Here is an 18,154-nt window from a genome sequence, read left to right as displayed (position 1 = left end):
ATGTTTTTTTTCCATTTATAAAACAAAAACATTGAAAATGGCATAAAAACATAATTGTTTTCAAGTTTGTATTATAGGAAGGGCAAAAATATACAGGTGCTGGTCATAAAATTAGAATATCATGAAAAAGTAGATTGATTTCAGTAATTCCATTTAAAAAGTGAAACTTGTATATTATATTCATACATTACATACAAACTCATATATTTCAGATGTTTATTTTGTTTAATTTTGATGATAACAAATGACAACAAATGAAAATCTCAAATTCATCATATCAGAAAATTAGAATATTACTGAAGACCAATAAAAACAAAGGATTTATAGAAATGTTGGCCAACTGAAAAGTATGAACATGAAAAGTATGAGCATGTACAGCACTCAGTATTTAGTTGGGCCTCCTTTGGCCTGTATTACTGCAGCAATGCGGCGTGGCATGGAGTCGATCAGTCTGTGGCACTGCTCAGGTGTTATGATAGCCCAGGTTGCTCTAATAGTGGCTTTTAGCTCTTCTGAATTGTTGGGTCTGGTGTATTGCATCTTCTTCTTCACAATACCCCATAGATTTTCTATGGGGTTAAGGTCAGGAGAGTTTGCTGGCCAATTAAGAACAGGGATACCATGGTCCTTCAACCAGGTACTGGTAGCTTTGGCACTGTGTGCAGGTGCCAAGTCCTGTTGGAAAATGAAATCTGCATCTCCAAAAAGTTGGTCAGCTGCAGGAAGCATGAAGTGCTCTAAAACTTCCTGGTATGTGGCTGCGTTGACCCTGGACCTCAGAAAACACAATGGACCAACACCAGCAGATGACATGGCACCCCAAACCATCACTGACTGTGGAAACTTTACACTGGACTTCAAGCAACGTGGATGAAGTGCCTCTCTTCTTTTCCTCCAGACTCTGGGACCTTGATTTCCAAAGGAAATGCAAAATTTACTTTCATCAGAGAACATGACTTTGGACCACTCACCAGCAGTCCAGTCCTGTTTCTCTTTAGACGCTTCTGACGCTGTCTGTGGTTCAAGAGTGGCTTGACACAAGGAATGCGACAGCAGAAACCCATGTCTTTCATACGTCTGTGTGTGGTGGTTCTTGAAGCACTCACTCCAGCTGCAGTCCACTCTTTGTGAATCTCCCCCACATTTTTGAAGGGGTTTTGTTTCACAATCCTCTCCAGGGTGCGGTTATCTCTCTTGCTTGTACACTTTTTTCGACCACATCTTTTCCTTCCCTTCGCCTCTCTATTAATGTGCTTGGACACTGAGCTCTGTGAACAGCCAGCCTCTTTAGCGATGACCTTTTGTGTCTTGACCTCCTTGTGCAAGGTGTCGATGGTCGTCTTTTGGACAACTGTCAAGTCAGCAGTCTTCCCCATGATTGTGTAGCCTATAGAACTAGACTGAAAGACCATTTAAAGGCTTTTGCAGGTGGTTTGAGTTAATTAGCTGATTAGAGTGTGGCACCAGGGGCCATCAATTTTGAACCTTTTCACAATATTCTAATTTTCTGATATGATGAATTTGAGATTTTCATTTGTTGTCATTTGTAATCATCAAAATTAAACAAAATAAACATCTGAAATATATGAGTTTGTATGTAATGTATGAATATAATATACAAGTTTCACTTTTTAAATGGAATTACTGAAATCAATCTACTTTTTCATGATATTCTAATTTTATGACCAGCACCTGTATATTGAAAAAAATCATCAGGAGACTTTTATGGTTAGTAGCCTTGATGATTGGAAACATATACTTCAGCAAGATGTCATTAAATCGGCAATAGTAAAGATCTGCAAAGCTAAAGGGCTTTCGCTGTAGAGAAAAAACTTACAGAACTGGAAGTGACCAGGACCAGTGTTGAGGCTGGGTTCCTGAGGAGAACCGCTGGATTGGACGTGGCTCCGTTAATAGGCACAGGGGCCTGCAGGCCTGGGGGAGCAGAGTGCTGTGCCTGGTTCTGCTCACTTGACCGGCTTCTTTCTCTTCTCTGCAAGGGGCCGTCTGAGAATTTTGCCAAGGGGACGTCGGGGTTGCGGACAATGACCGGAGAGTCGCGAAGGGGCACTATGCGGCGTGGGGAGGGTTCTTGGGGCAGGGTAGAAGGGGTTGGAGACACAAGCATGGGTGGGGGCGTAGAGGCAGCAGAGGATGATGGCCTGCTGGTGGCGCTGCGAGGGCGTGAAAAGGAAAGTGCGGAAGGTGTTGTGGGCTGACTGTGGGGGGAGAGGACTCTGAAAACAGCTTGGTCTCCAACAATGCTGCCCCCTACGCCCATCAGCTGCTGCTGATCCGATTTGTTTTGGTAGTCCAGGACAGCAGGTAGAGGAGGGGGCGGGTGGGTCTCCGGCCTTCTCTTGCTGGGACTCATTGGGACCGTAAAGGTGAGGCTGGTCTGAAAGGAGGGCACAATTCCTGACGGATGGCGTTCTCTGTCAGAACATGGCGTACCCATCTTAGTGCCACTGAGTTGCCGAGGGCGGCGTTGGGTAAGCGGGGCAGTGATTGGACTAAAATTGGCAGGGCGGAAGCCAAAGTGAGGCGAAGGAGATGGTGACGGCGTTGGTGAGAACGGGGACTGATTGGAAATGGGAGAGAATGATGGCGTGCCGGAGCGGGACCCCCCTAAGGAGACCAGCATATTCGCTGCCTCGCACTCATCAAAGTCAAAACGAGAAAGGTCTTGGGGTATCAGGGAGGGCAGGACTAAGCGGGGACGTGAATCTCCTCCACGGCTGCTGGCTTCGCTGCTTTCCCTCGATGTCTCATCCCAGTCGAACTCTGAGCTGGCTCTTCCACCTCCCAGCCGTAGATCGGATGGCGTTAAAGTCCCTGTGCTGCTGGCTCCGCTGCGCTCCCGGCCGCCTCCACTTGCCTCCATTTCCTTGGTCCTCATTGAAAGATGTCTGGAACAGTATCCTCGTCGTTGGGACTCTTTGGAACAGCCCTCCCGAGAACACAACCTCCTCCACTGCTTCCCGTTGAACTTCTTTCGGATGCCTGTTGGTGTGCACACAACATCTCCCTTCTTGTACTTTTGCTGGGCAGCTGTAAGAGGAGTGCGTGAACGGTTTGTAGAGGAAGAGTTTGAACCTGACCCTGGTCCTCCTCCACCACTAGTTGCTCCTCCCCCAGAAGCCTTCTCTACTCTGGAGGATGTAGTGGAGGAGGAGATGGGAGGCAGAGAGTGGAGCTGGGGGCCTGTAATGATGGTGCCGGCAGTTGCATTATTTGAGTCAAGCCCTAACAGAACATTTGAAGGATTAGGGTGAGGGGTCAGGGCCAGGTGGGTGGAGGAAATCCCAATGCTCCGTACAACAGGCAGGTGGGAATTGAGGTAGCCAGATGGGGGCTTTGAGACAATCTGGTGGTGAACTGGTCTCTGTTTGGTCCCAGGTATGATTGCCCCCAAGGGGACCATGTTAAAGTGGGACACCTCCATGTCCTCTTCAGGGGTGAGTGGCATGTAGGGGTGGTGTTGCTGCTGCTTTGCATCGTTTTCCCTTTCTCTGTCTCTTTCTTGTTTCCGCCGACGCTCTCTCTCCATTTCCAGGTCATTAATTTCCCATTCTCTACCATGAGCCAGGCTCATCACAGGTGTCTGAGTAACTGGTGAGACAATGTTGTGGCCTGCAGTGGAGGAGACAGTTATAATACCTGGGTACGCTATTTCTCTGCCAAACATTGAGCCAATACCAGTGGTCATTCCTCGGCTAAGACTAGAAACTTCCTGTTCCACATCGATTTGTTCCCTTTCTTCAAACTGTTTTTCCTTTTCTCTGATGCCCTCTTCCCCTCCATGGCCACCACATGATGGCAAATCCAGGTCCCATGGTGGTACTAGAAGCCGGAGAGTTTGTCGAGAGACCCATACCGCCTGGGTAGCACCTCTGCTATCTTCTACATCCAGAGAATGAGGCCTCCCCTCAGACAGAAGGACGCGGTAACGATTGGCCACAGCAGGGTGTGTGTCTACCTCGGTCACCACACCTTCTCTGTACCACTGCCACTGGCCCTCATTGCCATCCTCATTGCCAAATGGTACACAGACACGGGTGCCAACGGGTATTGTATGGACACCGGGTGGAGGTGCATCTAAGATTATTTCCACCACCCCTGAAGTGCTGTCATGTCGGTAAGGATAACTGCACATTGTCTTCTCCCCATTCAGTTGCACCTCCAAACAGCCAAATTCGCCGCTGACCTTACGGACCACTCCAGCCCGAAACACAAATTCTGAACGCCTCCCTTCTTCTCTTTTGTCACCTCCTATTTCCTCAGATGTTTGTCTTCTGCGCTGGCGAGCAAGGACACGTTGATTTTTTAACCCTTTAGCGAGGGTGTCTGACAGTGTGTCAAGTAGACTGGGTGTAGAATGAGATGTCTGTGTGATCGCAGGCACGTCGCCAACCACTTCTAAGTCAGCAGAGTGCTCGCTGGCAGTGTCTGTTGAAGAACATCGTGGAAGGGGGCTTGGGGATACTCGCTCTTCACCTCCTGCAGGCCTATCCCCTACAAGAGACAATGTAGGGGGTCCTGGAGAATCAAGGGAATTGTCTCTGCCTGTTGCTCCACTGGGAAAGTTGTCCATCAGACTCATACTTTGACTGTTGCTATTGGAGTGAGAGACACAGAGTCCTAAACCTGTTGACCCCTGGGTAAGGACCCCGTCACTCAGGGGAGGGGGGGTGGAGGATACAGGGGTGCTATGATTACTGGCAGTAGCTGTAGAACAGTGTTCAGAGGTGTACTTCTTTTTGGGAACGCGGGCCTTAAAAGTGGCGGTTTTTCTGCTGGAGGCTGGATTCGGACTGTTGTTTGCACTCGGTGTACTGCTGTTACTACAACTGCTGCCACCACTGTCACACTGGCTGCTGCCACTGCCGCTCAGTGCCGACCTCCCAGACCTTTCGTTGGACAATGTCAACAGTTTGCCTGAATCCATCACGACTGATACCGTTGTATCTGACATTCCCTCCCCATCCGAAACGTCCCGTACCGCCATTAGGCCAGCCTGAGAGGAGTCTGAGTGGGAACTAGAGGAAAAAGATGAGGAGGGAGTTCGGTTTTGAGGAGATCTGCTTTCGTCTCTGTTCTCGTCTGAATCTCGCTTCTCCCCACCCTCTGAGGTCTCTCCAGCTCCGTGGCGCTTCCCTCCTTTGGTCCGAGTGGATTGAGGGGAGCGCCGGCCTTGCTTCTTTATTGGCTTCATCTTTTTATCTTGTTGGCCTTTACTCCAAACAGATCTTGTTATTTATTTATCCCTAAGTATCTCCTTGACGTGTCAGTTGTTTTCTTGCTTCCCTTCTATTTTTTTCCTCTGTCAGGGCCGGTCTTTCTCATTCTGTCTTGCCTTTGGTTGTGCGACTCCGGCACTTGACCACTTTGTTTCAAGGACTCTGAGAGAAAGAAAAAAACAAAACAGAAAGCATGGGTTACTCATCTGGCATTTACACAAGAAAGCAGACCTAAGCAATGAACACAATATGGATAGCACTGAGAAGTTAAAACAAGAGATTTCTAATATGTAACACCACAATAAAAGCTGGACATAAAAATGTTGCACTAGAGTAGTAATCTGCATATTCATAACACTTTAATTCATTACATAACAAATCCTACTCACATTACGCAAAGCCTGCATCCAGAGCAGGTACACAAAGAAAACAGGAGGCCATATTGTAGGGTAAACACAATGCAGGCTTACAACACAGCATGGAAATAGTGAGGAGCGCTATGCAATTTGCCCAGACAAGCCTCTCTGCTTGCTCTCCTTACTCACACACTATTTCTTGGCCGGGGCAGTAAAGGCAGGGGAATTCCTCCTGCGCTCACATTCTGAAACCCTCCCTTTTTTTCCCCTCTCTGTCTCGCTCTCTCTTAGGCGACCTTTATCTGTGTATTTCAAAGCAGTCAATCCGCCCCTACGAACTCCATTTCCTGTGGAAGACATTACCTAACTTCCCGTTACTTTATTCCTCCCTCTTTCTTTGCTACTATCACACACCCGCACCCTCCAATATTGATTTTTTTTTTTTACCTCTAGTCTCCACTTGCTCCCCATTTTCCTACTGAGCTGTAATCATCCAGAAAAGCCAAATAATTGTCCCGCCATAGAGAAGACCCTCAGAATACCTCGGGCTTTAGAAAAAGAAACCCTGATGGATTATGATGATTTGTTGAACTGTTTGTTTGCAGGATTCAGGTCAATGCTGATGTGTTTTTTACTTCGTTTCTTGGAAAATTTGTCTCAGAGGAGTTTGAAATATGTTATAAATACGTTAATATGTTAACAACACGTAGACCAAGAGAGGGAATATAAACAGGCCTTGTCATCTTTCTCCAATACTTCACTCCTGCTGCGATTTGCTCTGTCAAAATCTTCTGTCTTGACGTCTATCAACCGCCGCAGAGGACTCTAGCTTGTCACTGACTGTTTTGTTGTTTGTCAACTCACATGTCTGCCTGTCTTGTCTGTCCCTGTTTCTCCTTCCAACCTTTCTTCCAGCCAATCCTTCCTCTTGGCGTGTCTCTGTTCCCTTTTTGCAGCATTCTTGTTTGTCTGTGAAAGCTTGAGTTCATTCGGAGGCCTTTTAATAACTGCTGCCATCGCATCGACGGGAGAGGCACCCACATTGAGAGATGCGAGCCGTCTGTCTCAAGGCCACACAGCAAACATCCATGCAGGGATAGAGGGATAGTGGATAGCGCTAGCAGTGAGCATGCAGCCATCACCTCGCTCTATGTAAATCCCTATTTTGGACAGGCGACCGTAGAGTGGCTGTCATAAAATAATTTGGCAGCTGGCCTTACTTGGTCACGATAGAGGTATGCTGCGTGTGTTTACTCAATAGTGCTCAGAGTACAACAGCTGGTGTCAAAGCCATGAGCTGAATGATAACGGCTTAAAGGTGAACTGATGCAATACGCACTACTCCGGCTGAAATTATGGAGCTTAAGTAAGAGGTAACAAGTTCAATTGCTTTTAATTTGGAGGAACAACGTTTGCACTGTGATGAGCCAACACAAACGCACACAGGCTGATGGAAGTCACACGGTGGAGGACAAAAAAAAACGTGAACAGCCTCCTTTAAGGATGAATTACATAGACTGAGAAATCTTTTTACAGCCTAAATGACATAACTGAATACTACGTCAAGTCTTAAGTGAATCTTGTTGGCAATGGTCGGTTTAATTTGCTGTTCAAAGGAGGAAAACCTGATGGATATCTGCCGAGATGGTCTTAAACTGTTATTCTTCATGGTTTTAGATGCTTATTTCAACATCCTCAGAACAGTTTGTTCACATGAATGATTGTTGAACTCCTAATTAAGTTAAGAAAGAGAAAAAAGTGTATCCTAAACTCAGCAAACCGGTCATCATCCTGCACACGTGGCACCCTAGCAGTTTGACCCAGAGAAGGCCAGATTTTAGCAGTAGATTAACTGGGGGACAAACGATCCCTCATATCCTCAGTGAGGTCTTTGCTCAACAACTTTAAAATTGTATCATATTAGGCACACATGTTGTAATGCACAGGAAAGCCGTAACAACTGAATAAATAAGTAATCAAACAGCTTCAAATGGCTTTTTGTGAGGAACAAACAAGCATTACTTTCATAACATATATTCTGTTAAAGTTAAAGTCTAAATGAAAGTGTTGATTAGTGTAGCCAAAAGGGGACAAATCTGTTAGCCTTGATGGCTTTACTTGTACATGAGCAGTTAGTGGACGAGGGTGAGCATAAAACAGGTAAAGGAGAACGTAGATTATTCTACTTCCTGTCTTCTGGAATGAGGGCCGTGGTTCTGTCAGATCAGAATACCACGTCAGACCACAAAACTAATCCTCGCAAGACGAAAGATTTGCATTTATCCCTTTAGTTTTGTTCAAAAATTACACTTTAAATTACCTAGATGAGCGTGAATCCTTTGGTCAGGTACAAATAAACAAAACTATTTAAGGTCTGATCACAAAAAGCTTCAAAAAAACACCAAAAAGTAAAACCCATCGAGGTAGTTTAAGGTATATTTTTCATACAAAACTAAAGTGATAAACTAAAGTGATAAATGGGTATTGATTCTTAGCCCAGGGAGAGGGAGGAGGAAGTAACAAGAAAAGACAAAACATAAAAACCGAGAGATCGCTAAAACATATCTCAGAAAATAAGTATGTCAAAAAAAGATATGTCAATCACCTCCCGTGATAAATCCTCTAAAATAAATGAAACTGAAAGTAAATAAACATTTCTCAGCATATACTTTAGGCAAATGGGAGATATTAATACATTTATATGCTGCTGCTAATAAAAAGTCAAGCCGTCCAAAATGTCTCCTGGTAAAATGTGTTGTGAACAACTTCCAGAGAAACAATTTAACTCATGCAGGGTGTTGACTTTTCTCACATTTATGACACTCCACAGCTTCCGTAGTTATTACACGCTTAGCCATGAGGAACAAACGTTCTCGGTCAGTCGGAGTTTATAAGTGCATCAATAGATGTGTATGTTAAAGTATTTCTGTTTAGGGTGCCGGCAAACAAAACGCAGACAGAATGAAGTAAAAGCTTCTCTTTAAGGTATCAATATTGTGAAAACTATATCTTTCTAAAGCGCAGCCTTGGAGCAGAACCTGGCATCTTTTTTTTGGGTTTGTTATAAGGCTACTGAGGCCACTGATCCACACTTCATAGACCTGTGCGGCTGGAGGTCATATTTTGACTAATTCCACTTTGGTTTACCAACAAAAAGCAGTTGCACACTGTGATATTTTAATAAATGGTAATTTATTCTGTTTATAAACTGATGTTTCATTCGCAATATCTTGTTTTTTTTTCTCCAGTATTTAATTGTCACTACACTGTCACAAGTACAGAGCAAAAAAATGAACTGCCTGTATTTAACCCATCCCCTTGCGGAGCAGTTGGCTGCAATTGTGTAGCAGCCACTTGTGTAGCAGCCAGGGGGCACTGTGGGGTTAAGGGTCTTTTGCTCAAGGAGCCTGAGTGGCCGTCTGTGGGAGTGGAGCTCAAACCCAGAACCTCAGGATTCCACATCATTCCCCCCAAACTGGGATACGAACCCAGGCCTCCTGTTTGCAGGACGGGTGACTTACCACTTCAGCTAGCCAGCCACTTTTCTTAGGTCCATTGATGGAAGCAGACACTACTGCCCAGCGTCGGCTTTCTAAAACCTATTTTTGTGTGCCAAATGGGAAGCAAATACTTGAATATTAACTAGATTTCCCCTTTTATTGTGAGTTTTGTGTCAGAAACGCCTTAATCAGAGAGCTTTTTTTAAAGTCGATGTTTTTGCATCACATCCGTAGTTATCTAATTCAGGGATCGATGTTAACCATCGCCCGATCTCTCGGGGCAAGTAGTTTTTATTGTTGGGAGAGCACAAATTTCATTGCATTTGCCCGCCGGGCAAGTGCAATGATCGCAAAAAAACCCCATTATTTATCACTCAAAATTACTTTAAAATCACAGATATTCGATGAAAACGACCCGGCGCCATTTTTGTTGTTTTGCCAGCGCCATTTTTGTTGCTGGCGCCATTTTTGTTGTTTTGTTCACATTCTCGCATGATTTGGATAAAGCCGGGTGATTTTCCTCCAGATGGCATGATTTTTGTCCACCAAGCAGTAATTTTGATGTAGTTACCAAATTGACAATCAAGCTAGAAAGCGCTATTGTACCTGTGTTTCTGTATCATTTTATTCGCATAATCACTTAAAAATCACCTACATTCGTAGAAAACGACCCAAAACCATTGTCGGCGCCATTTTTGTTGTTTTGTACACATTCTCGCGAGATTTTCCGCCAGATGGCGTGATTTTTGTCCGGGAATTGGCGCGAATCAGACACATTTTTTCAATTTGGCAGGCTAAAAAACAACAACAGGTCATAGCGTTGCCGGCGCCACTTTTGTTGTTTTGTACACATTCTCGCGTGATTTGAAAAAGCCGGGTGATTTTCCGCCAGATGGCGTGATTTTTGTCCACCTAGCGGTAATTTTGATGTAGTTACCAAAACGACAAACAAGCTAGAAAGCGCTATTGTACCTGTGTTTCTGTATCATTTTATTCGCATAATCACTCAAAAATCACCAACATTAGAAGAAAACAACCCAGAAGCGTTGTCGGCACCATTTTTGTTGTTTTGTACACATTTTCGCGTGATTTGATAAAGCCGCGTGGTTTTCCGCCAGATAGCGTGATTTTTGTCCAGGAATTGCCGCAAATAAGACACATTTTATTCGACCTGGCAGGCTCAAAAACAACAAGTCATAGCGTTGTCGGCGCCATTTTTGTAGTTTTGTACACATTCTCGCATGGTTTGAAAAAGCCGGGTGATTTTCCGCCAGGTGGCGTGATTTTTGTCCTCCTAGCGGTAATTTTGATGTAGTTACCAAAACGCCAACAAGCTAAAAAAAGCTATTGTACCTGTGTTTCTGTATCATTTTATTCGCATAATCACTTAAAAATCATCTACATTAGAAGAAAACGACCCAAAAGCGTTGCCAGCGCCATTTTTGTTGGTTTGTACACATTCTCGCGTGATTTTCCGCCAGATGGCGTGATTTTTGTCCGGGAATTGGCGCGAATCAGACACATTTTTTTTCGACTTGGCAGGCTAAAAAACAACAAGTCAAAAAAATGTAAGTACAGTAACACATCCACCACCCACTTAGCATCGGAGATCCTCTTTACCCCCCACCCATCCTCATCCATTCACTAAACATCCAAAAAACATTTAAAAAACAAACATGTTTCATTGATATATATACAAAAATGAATATTAGGAACTATATTTATCAAACATTATACTGGGCAAGTAAAAATAGTTTTTGGAAATGTGAAAGTAAAAATCCTTAACGTCAACCCCTGTAATTGTTTTTTAAACTGTTTCCACGGACTCTAATGTTCCCTCCTTCAAAATCAGGCTCTGAACCTCTTATTTCAGGCCTGCTATGCTGAGTACACAACATAAGTCAGTCTGACTGGCCGGGCTATACGTTTAATGTCCTGGAAAGGTAAGGAGGAGACAGGACAGGAGATATCACTGAAATGACAGGATCATTTACATCATTACGTCTGATTGAGCTCCTATGCTCAATGATTCTTTGTTTCAACCTGTACAAATCTTATCAAAGGAAATTTTACTAAACACATGACATTTTCTCTACTACATGTGACGAAGCCTTTAATAGAAAAGCTTCTGTCTGATCTGGGATGTCTAAAAGCAGAAGTTCTCCAGCTGGCGTGACACGTTTTTGAAGATATTTGAATCGGGTTTTAGAAGACGCAGCCTGGGAAGTTTCACCTAAACGCCGTGCAGAGTGACCTCTCTGCAGAAAACATGTTTTTATAGCAGCAGTTTTATCAATAGAGTCCTGATTCTTTGGTAAACCATATTTAGGAACTCTAGGATGGGCAATGCTGACCAGAAGGAGAGTATTTCTGATATAATGTAGTGATAAGGTTTTCATTTCATAATTCAACCCAGTTAAAATCAGGTGAGCGAAATGGAGCATTAGGAACAGACGAAAATCAGAGAAATAGTCCTATTCTTCTGAACACGTAACCTTTTTTCTGTCGTAAAATAATGAACCTGTTGAAAAAATTTAAAGTCCAAAATACATGGAGGCACTGCTATTAAGCTAGCACTGCTAACACTGCTTATAAAATGGTTATAAACATCTTTTATTGAAGTGTTGGGGGGAAATTTTTCTGAAAATCCGATGCACACTCAGTGTAACTTCGCCCGTGCTTATGAGTATTTCATTATAGATAAATATTACCGAGGTGCTTAGTTGCTTTTTACACCACTTTACCAATATTCAGCACCCCCACAGAAGCCAGAAAATAAACATCAGCAACTTTTTAAACCAGCAAACTGTTTCATGCTAATTATTTAAAAGGTTTGTGGTTTAGATTAAGCAGGTTTGCGGCTGACATGCATACATGCATGTAAGTATCCCTTTGAGGGTTATTATTTGATGATTAGTTTTATAAAGGTAAATAAAACTTGACATTTTGGCACATAATAATTGTGAATCCAAAAATCTCGGTATTGGCAGACATGGAAATTCAGATGTTGGAAATTGGAACCCATAAATCCTGAATCGATTATCTCTATTTTTAATGCCTTGTGATAATTTAATGCATTCTATTTCTCCACTTCTCTCAAGTTTTCTTATTACCACAATGTGCTGTGATGGTCAGGCTGCAGAGACTGAGACAGAAAAGGAGTCAGAATCCAAAAAGTGAAAATGAAATATTTCTTTAGTTCCTCTTAATAAACTAGGATATTGAATCAAATGTTCTAAAGTAAGAAGAAAGAGGAAACTAAAGAAAAGATGAGAGATGAGTCTTTACGTCTGATGTTAAGAAACCGTATTTGTCTGTAGACACATCATTTATCTCTCTCCAGCTTAGCTATGTATTTAAGCTCCTATGATTCACAGGCCAGAGTAGCGCGGCTTAACAAATAAAAACATTCTTCAGGATGGAAAAGTATTTTTCTTTTTTATGTTTTTTTCAAGTTTGCGTAGAAGACATAAAATAGAAAAGTGAAAAGAGGAGAACAAAGGTATATCATAGTTCATGTATAGGGGATGTGGGGGTCGCGTAGATCTGCTTATATAGATGTGTCTGGCGATCCAGTCTCACTGAGGGTAAAAGTACTTTCCCATTTCTGTAATCAAGCCACTTTCTCCTAAGTTGTTTCAGGTATTTGGACTTGATCCTTAGGTGGAAGGTCATTTTCTCCATTGTGAAGATTCCCTCTACTATTTATTTCCATTTTAGCATTTTCTGCTATCTGCCTTTTTAGCTGCCACTATCAAGATCTCATGGAGATAGATCTCGTTCCTGTGTATCTCTTCACTCTCCAGCCAGCCCAAGTACACAATACCTGGTCATTGGTACAGGCGTAACTTTCTGAAGGACTGGTGTGGACGTCCCCAACAATAATTTCAATACAAAGACTTAACAATATGTGGGACAAATTTATAAATTTTTTTTTTTTCTGCTTTTGAAAGAGGATAATCACTGCTGTAGCTGAAAGGGAAAACATCCGTCAACCGATCCACGTTTGACGGATTGATGGATGTACTGCAAAAATCTAAATCTAGATAAGTCATTTTTTCTTAAAATAAGTGCATTTGTTCTTGAATTAAGGAGGTAAAAGAGACATTCAGCCAATGGAACAAGCCAATTTACGCTTAAAATAAGAAAACACTATTGCATCGTCTTATTTCAAGTGCATATTATCTAAAAATCGTATTTTAAGAGTAAAATTACTCATTCCATTGGCAAACTTTCTCATTTATCTACTCAAGTTAAGGCTGAATACACTTAATTTAGGAAATGTTTACTTATTTCTAGATCGTTTTAAAACTAGGGAGGCTTTATATATCGCTGTTGGCATCGGAATTTGCTGTTATTCCACCTTTTTTACTTATACATTAATGTCTAACTACCAATAAATACAAATATCAGCGTATTTTGGTTCTTTTGTGTTCTCAACAATAGGAAAGCATCCCATAAATATCTGTTTGAGCTCAGTTTTGGAAAATACAAACCCTATTACAAGCGTTTCTGTCGACTTCAGGGCGGATTATACTTCTGTACCCGCACACATCAAATGCCGCTTGGGTCTGGTCTTTGGTCGCAAAGCAGTTTTGCTGGGATGCTTCTGCAAAGTCGGTCTGGAATTTCTAGGGACGCACGGCAGTTTCCCGACAAAGCCCTAGGGGGAGCCTATTTGAGAACTCACGAGAACTTCTTCAGCGCTACCGGCGAAACTGACTGACTGAAGACATTAACAAATAGGAGGTGACCAGCAAACACCCTGTAGTTGATACAAAAAACGCTGCAAATATGGTTTGTGCAGTGAAGATAATGCAGCTCATGAATGTCTGCTGTGTCACGTCTGTTTGCTCGTGTGAGGCTTCACTTATTCACTTTTCACAAACAAGTTTGCGCTTTTGAGACAGTTTTGTTCACATTTCAAGTTTAAACTGTCTGATTTACAAGTTTGCACTTTGCGTTTAATATGACAGTATTGGAATATTTTGAAACACATTTGAATCACTTTCTTTATTGTAAAAACAGATCGAATCTAAATGAATCGATTTAGAACTGTATGAATCAAAATAGAATCGATTCAGGACTTCAGTCCTAATCTTGTATCCTATTTTTTCTTCTATAGCCTGAGAAAATGTATCACAGTGGGTTTGTATTTTTGTACATTCCCAAAATATCTGAGAGTGACTGGCATTCATCTCTCCACCAACATTTTTGCTGAGAAGGATGGGAAATTATCTTTAAAAGCATTAATTTCTCCAAAGAAAAGTTTTAAGACAGCCTGGAAAATAAGAGTAGATCAACTCTTTTGTTCCAACCTATGGTAAAATTGTCTGCAATCTCCAAATGTTTCAAAATAGCGCATTAATGACTCAATAATATGACAACATAAAGGGCTAAGGACGGCCAAGTTTAGGACAGGGTTATTACTGAGCTATGAGCAGCGAGTTGAGGGGGTGTAATAAGTCTGTGATCCATGATTTCCACCTTTGTTTCAGTCAGAGGAAAAGCAATGAGCAGCAACAGGTGGAGGAGGGGGCATCAACAAACAGCTTCCTGACACTCCAAACTGTAAACTAAATGAGGAGAAACATCCGCCTTCCAGAAAGATTTCCTTCTTATTCTGATACTTGTGTTGTTTCCCACTTGCTCTGTTATAAACTAAACATGTCCCAGAAGCGCGGTTTTGAAACTCTGTGCAAAACTTTGTTTGTTTTTTAAGCAAAAGGGAACAAACTACGTCCTTTGAACTGGTTATGGTTTAGAAGTTTTGTTACACGTAGACACAACAGTTGGTTCATCTCTGTGGAGAGTTTGATTTATAGCTCAGAGATGAGCGTTTTAAACCAAATAATCTACTGTTATAGCTTTGAGAATGCTTTTACATCTGGAAAATCCTAACTTTTAGGATGCAATCTGTTCAGTAAAAAAAAAAGTTAACTGATTTTTAGATATTATTTCAGTTTAATATGTTAGAATTCTGACTTAAATCTCAGAATTGTGGATCTTAATGTAGATGGGCACCATGAAGGAAGAGATGTGGGAGCACTCAGCTTCACTGACAAAGATGTGAGTTGTTTGAGATGATCAGTGACACATTGGTGGAAAATGAAGGAATTAGGCGACTTTTTACATGCCTGAGGGGTCCCCGATGATGCTATGTCATTAATGGAAGAGCAGAGGGTGATTAAAACAAGAGAGCTAATGTAGTCAGTAAAATAGACATGGCTACGGCTTGGTAGCGTTCAGAATTCAGTCAGAATTCTGAGATCAAAGTCCGAATTTTGAGATTAAAGTCAGAATTCTGAGGAAAAAAAGTCAGAATTTTGAGAAATAAGTCAGAATTTTAAGATTAAGGTCAGAATTTTGAGAGAAAAAAGACAGAATACTGCGCTTAAAGTCTGAATTTTAAGGAAAAACGTCGGAATTCCGAAATTAAATTCAGAATTTGGGAGAAAAAGTCAGAATTCTGAGGAAAAAAAGATCAAATTTTGAGATAAAAGTCAGAATTTTGAGATTAAAGTAAGAATTTAGGGGAAAAAGTCAGAATTCTGATGGAAAAAAATTTCAAATTTTGAGATTAAAGTCAGAATTTTGAGAAAAAAAGCCAGAATTCTGAGATTAAAGTCAGAATTTGAGGAAAAAAGTAAGAATTTTGAGATTAAAGTCAGAATTTTGAGAAATAAGTCAGAATTCTGAGATGAAAGTCAGAATTTTGAAAAAAAGAGACAGAATTATGAGATTAGTCAGATTTTTGAGAAAAAAAAGACATAATTCTGAGATGAAAGTCAGAATTTTGAGAAAAAAAGTAAGAATTTTGAGATTAAAGTCAGAATTTTGAGGAAAAAAAGACATAATTCTGAGATTAAAGTCAGAATTTTGAGAAATAAGTCAGAATTTTTAGATTAAAGTAAGAATTTTGAGGAAAAAAAGTCAGAATTCTGATATTAAAGTCCAAATTCTGACTTTTTATATTATACAGAAATTAATTTTTAAAAATCAGTTAACTTTTTTCATTTTTCAGTGGCCCCAATCCTCTTCCATGGTTCAGGACTACGATATTTCAGTAAAAACTCAGTTTAACACTTGTTTTAAAGTTTAGAGCAGGATTGAAACTGAGCTGAACCACAGCAGGCCGGGACGTGTAGAGAAATGCATCATCATAATCCAGAGATAACAGCTGTTCACTTAATCTAGACAAGGCCAAGAACATGCAAACAACAAGCCGGGATGTCGTCACCTCTGCTGGGAGCTGCTAGCACCGTGTCATCCGCGTAGTACCGCAGTTATTACCGGGTTTACTCTGTGGGAGCCGCAGGCCGAGGCGACCAGGCCGCAGCTCCGGCGCTCCGTCACCAGGCCTCCGCTCAGAGGAACCGGGAAATAACCGGCTGAAACGGGGAGTCCGGTTCCCGGGTTAGCCTGTCGGCTTCACTTCAACTGCAGCGGAGATGTTGAATAAGAAAACAAAGTGAAGAAAGGCTGGAAAAGTGGATGACTTTAAAGCTGTCAGTTTGATCTGAGCTGCTTTACACACCGGGGAGAAAGTGTCAATAAGCTGGAGGAAGGCCCACAAACAGCCGCCTTTAAAGAAGCGAAAACAGGAAGGAAATGAGTGTGAGTGAGGATGAGGAGTCGGAAATGATTTCTGGGAAGTCCAGCTTCACTTTTAATGGCGTTGTTTTTATTTCACCGAGAAAAGTTTCTAACGTCCAGCCGCACCGCTCCCCTTCCCCCCCCCCCCCCACCACCGGCCCAGACGGATCAGATCAGCTGCTAACTCGTGTTTATAACCACAGTAAACATGAACGTTACGGTTGGGGGGAAAAAGGGCACAACAAGCCCCTCTGCAGTGCTGCAGGAGGAGATCTGTAGGCAGCTTGTACTCACCGGAGATAACACGGGATCCCCTTCTCACAGGATGCTCCTCCGCTGAGTTAAATAGGGCACGGTGCTCCTCCGCTGCCAGTCAGCGGCCGCTCATCTTTCTCCGGCGAAGCAACTTAAAAGGAGCAAAGAAAAAAACTCCTGCCCTGGACATTCTACACTACAGTCGCAAAATGGTGAATGAAGAGCCGGAGCCTTGACAACCAGCCGCGCCGTCCAATGGCTCACTAAGAAGGAGTACAGTGGCCAATGGGACGGTGTGAAAATGGAGAAAGGGCGGGGCTTCGAGGCCAAACAAATTTGACAGATGGCGCAGTTCGACCAATCAGAGTGTGAGAAAACAGAACAGCTGTTGGAAGATCGAGCCTGCGGACCAATAGGAGAGCTGGAAGTCTATTCAACAACGAGAAGAAGGAAAAGAGGAGCTCTATCCTCTTTTTAAAAATCACGTCTTTATTTTTCCCTAATATTTCAACAGCCAGCTACAAATAATAATTATCATGGACTAGAAGAAGCATATACATTGATCAAACTATAATATCCCAAATAAATTAAATTAGATTACATTATGACCATTTAAGTCACATAAAAAATGTAATAACCCCCCCGATTATATAGCAGCGTCTCCGCGTGTGTAGCGTGACTACTGCGATCCACAGGTGGAGTGTAGTTCCACCTGAATCCACAGAAAACATCAACTCCCAAATTCTCACGGTCCTTTTTCTATATCCTCTTCTTCCTGCCAATCAGAAGCGTTTCAAACAGGACGGCATCCTTTGTCCCGCCCCTTGGCCAATCAGATAAAAATGCGGAAACCGTACGTCACCGGAGTGACGTGTGATTGGGTAGGATGATTTAGGTCTGCAGGCCAATGACCGTGTCCTGTGGTGAGGTCACCAAGCTTGTTGCTATCAGCTTAGCTAAACAGGGAAATAAGTATGGCAAGCCAATTTATCATAATATTAAGGCTTTTAGAAGCTGAAATCTATTACTCAGTGTATAGCTTACTTATGGGGGGAAGAGCTTTCCAGAATTTACCTATATTTTATTTTCAGACATATTACAGCTTATTATTCATAAGATGAATGTTACTTTTCAAAATTATGTTTGTGGGGTTGATTATAGCAGAGAAGAGTCAATAATTTACCATAATTTCAAATAGAAAGGGGTC

The 18,154-nt window shown here is 42.2% G+C and overlaps 1 protein-coding gene across 5 annotated transcripts in view; it reads right to left on the bottom strand.

Annotated features, from left to right (window-relative positions):
- cica (capicua transcriptional repressor a) overlaps positions 1 to 17,425 on the bottom strand; it is a 95,964-nt gene extending 78,539 nt beyond the window's left edge. Inside the window, exons 1-2 of one of the 5 annotated variants that reach the window (XM_038302771.1) lie at positions 16,987 to 17,425; positions 1,838 to 5,402 (exon numbers count right to left, since the gene is read on the bottom strand). In XM_038302771.1, coding sequence (XP_038158699.1) covers positions 1,838 to 5,215 — 3,378 coding nt within the window. In that variant the 5' untranslated portion in view covers positions 5,216 to 5,402; positions 16,987 to 17,425. Of the gene's footprint in view, positions 1 to 1,837; positions 5,403 to 5,629; positions 5,781 to 16,336; positions 16,565 to 16,986 lie in introns of those variants that run through there. The other 4 variants (XM_038302767.1, XM_038302770.1, XM_038302768.1 and 1 more) reach the window with 4 other exon arrangements.
- Positions 17,426 to 18,154: the final 729 nt, after the last annotated feature.

Source organism: Cyprinodon tularosa, unplaced genomic scaffold (genome assembly GCF_016077235.1).
Source record: "Cyprinodon tularosa strain WSP-4 unplaced genomic scaffold, ASM1607723v1 ctg5, whole genome shotgun sequence".
Lineage (NCBI taxonomy): Eukaryota > Metazoa > Chordata > Actinopteri > Cyprinodontiformes > Cyprinodontidae > Cyprinodon > Cyprinodon tularosa.
This window is presented reverse-complemented; position numbering and strand designations above follow the sequence as displayed.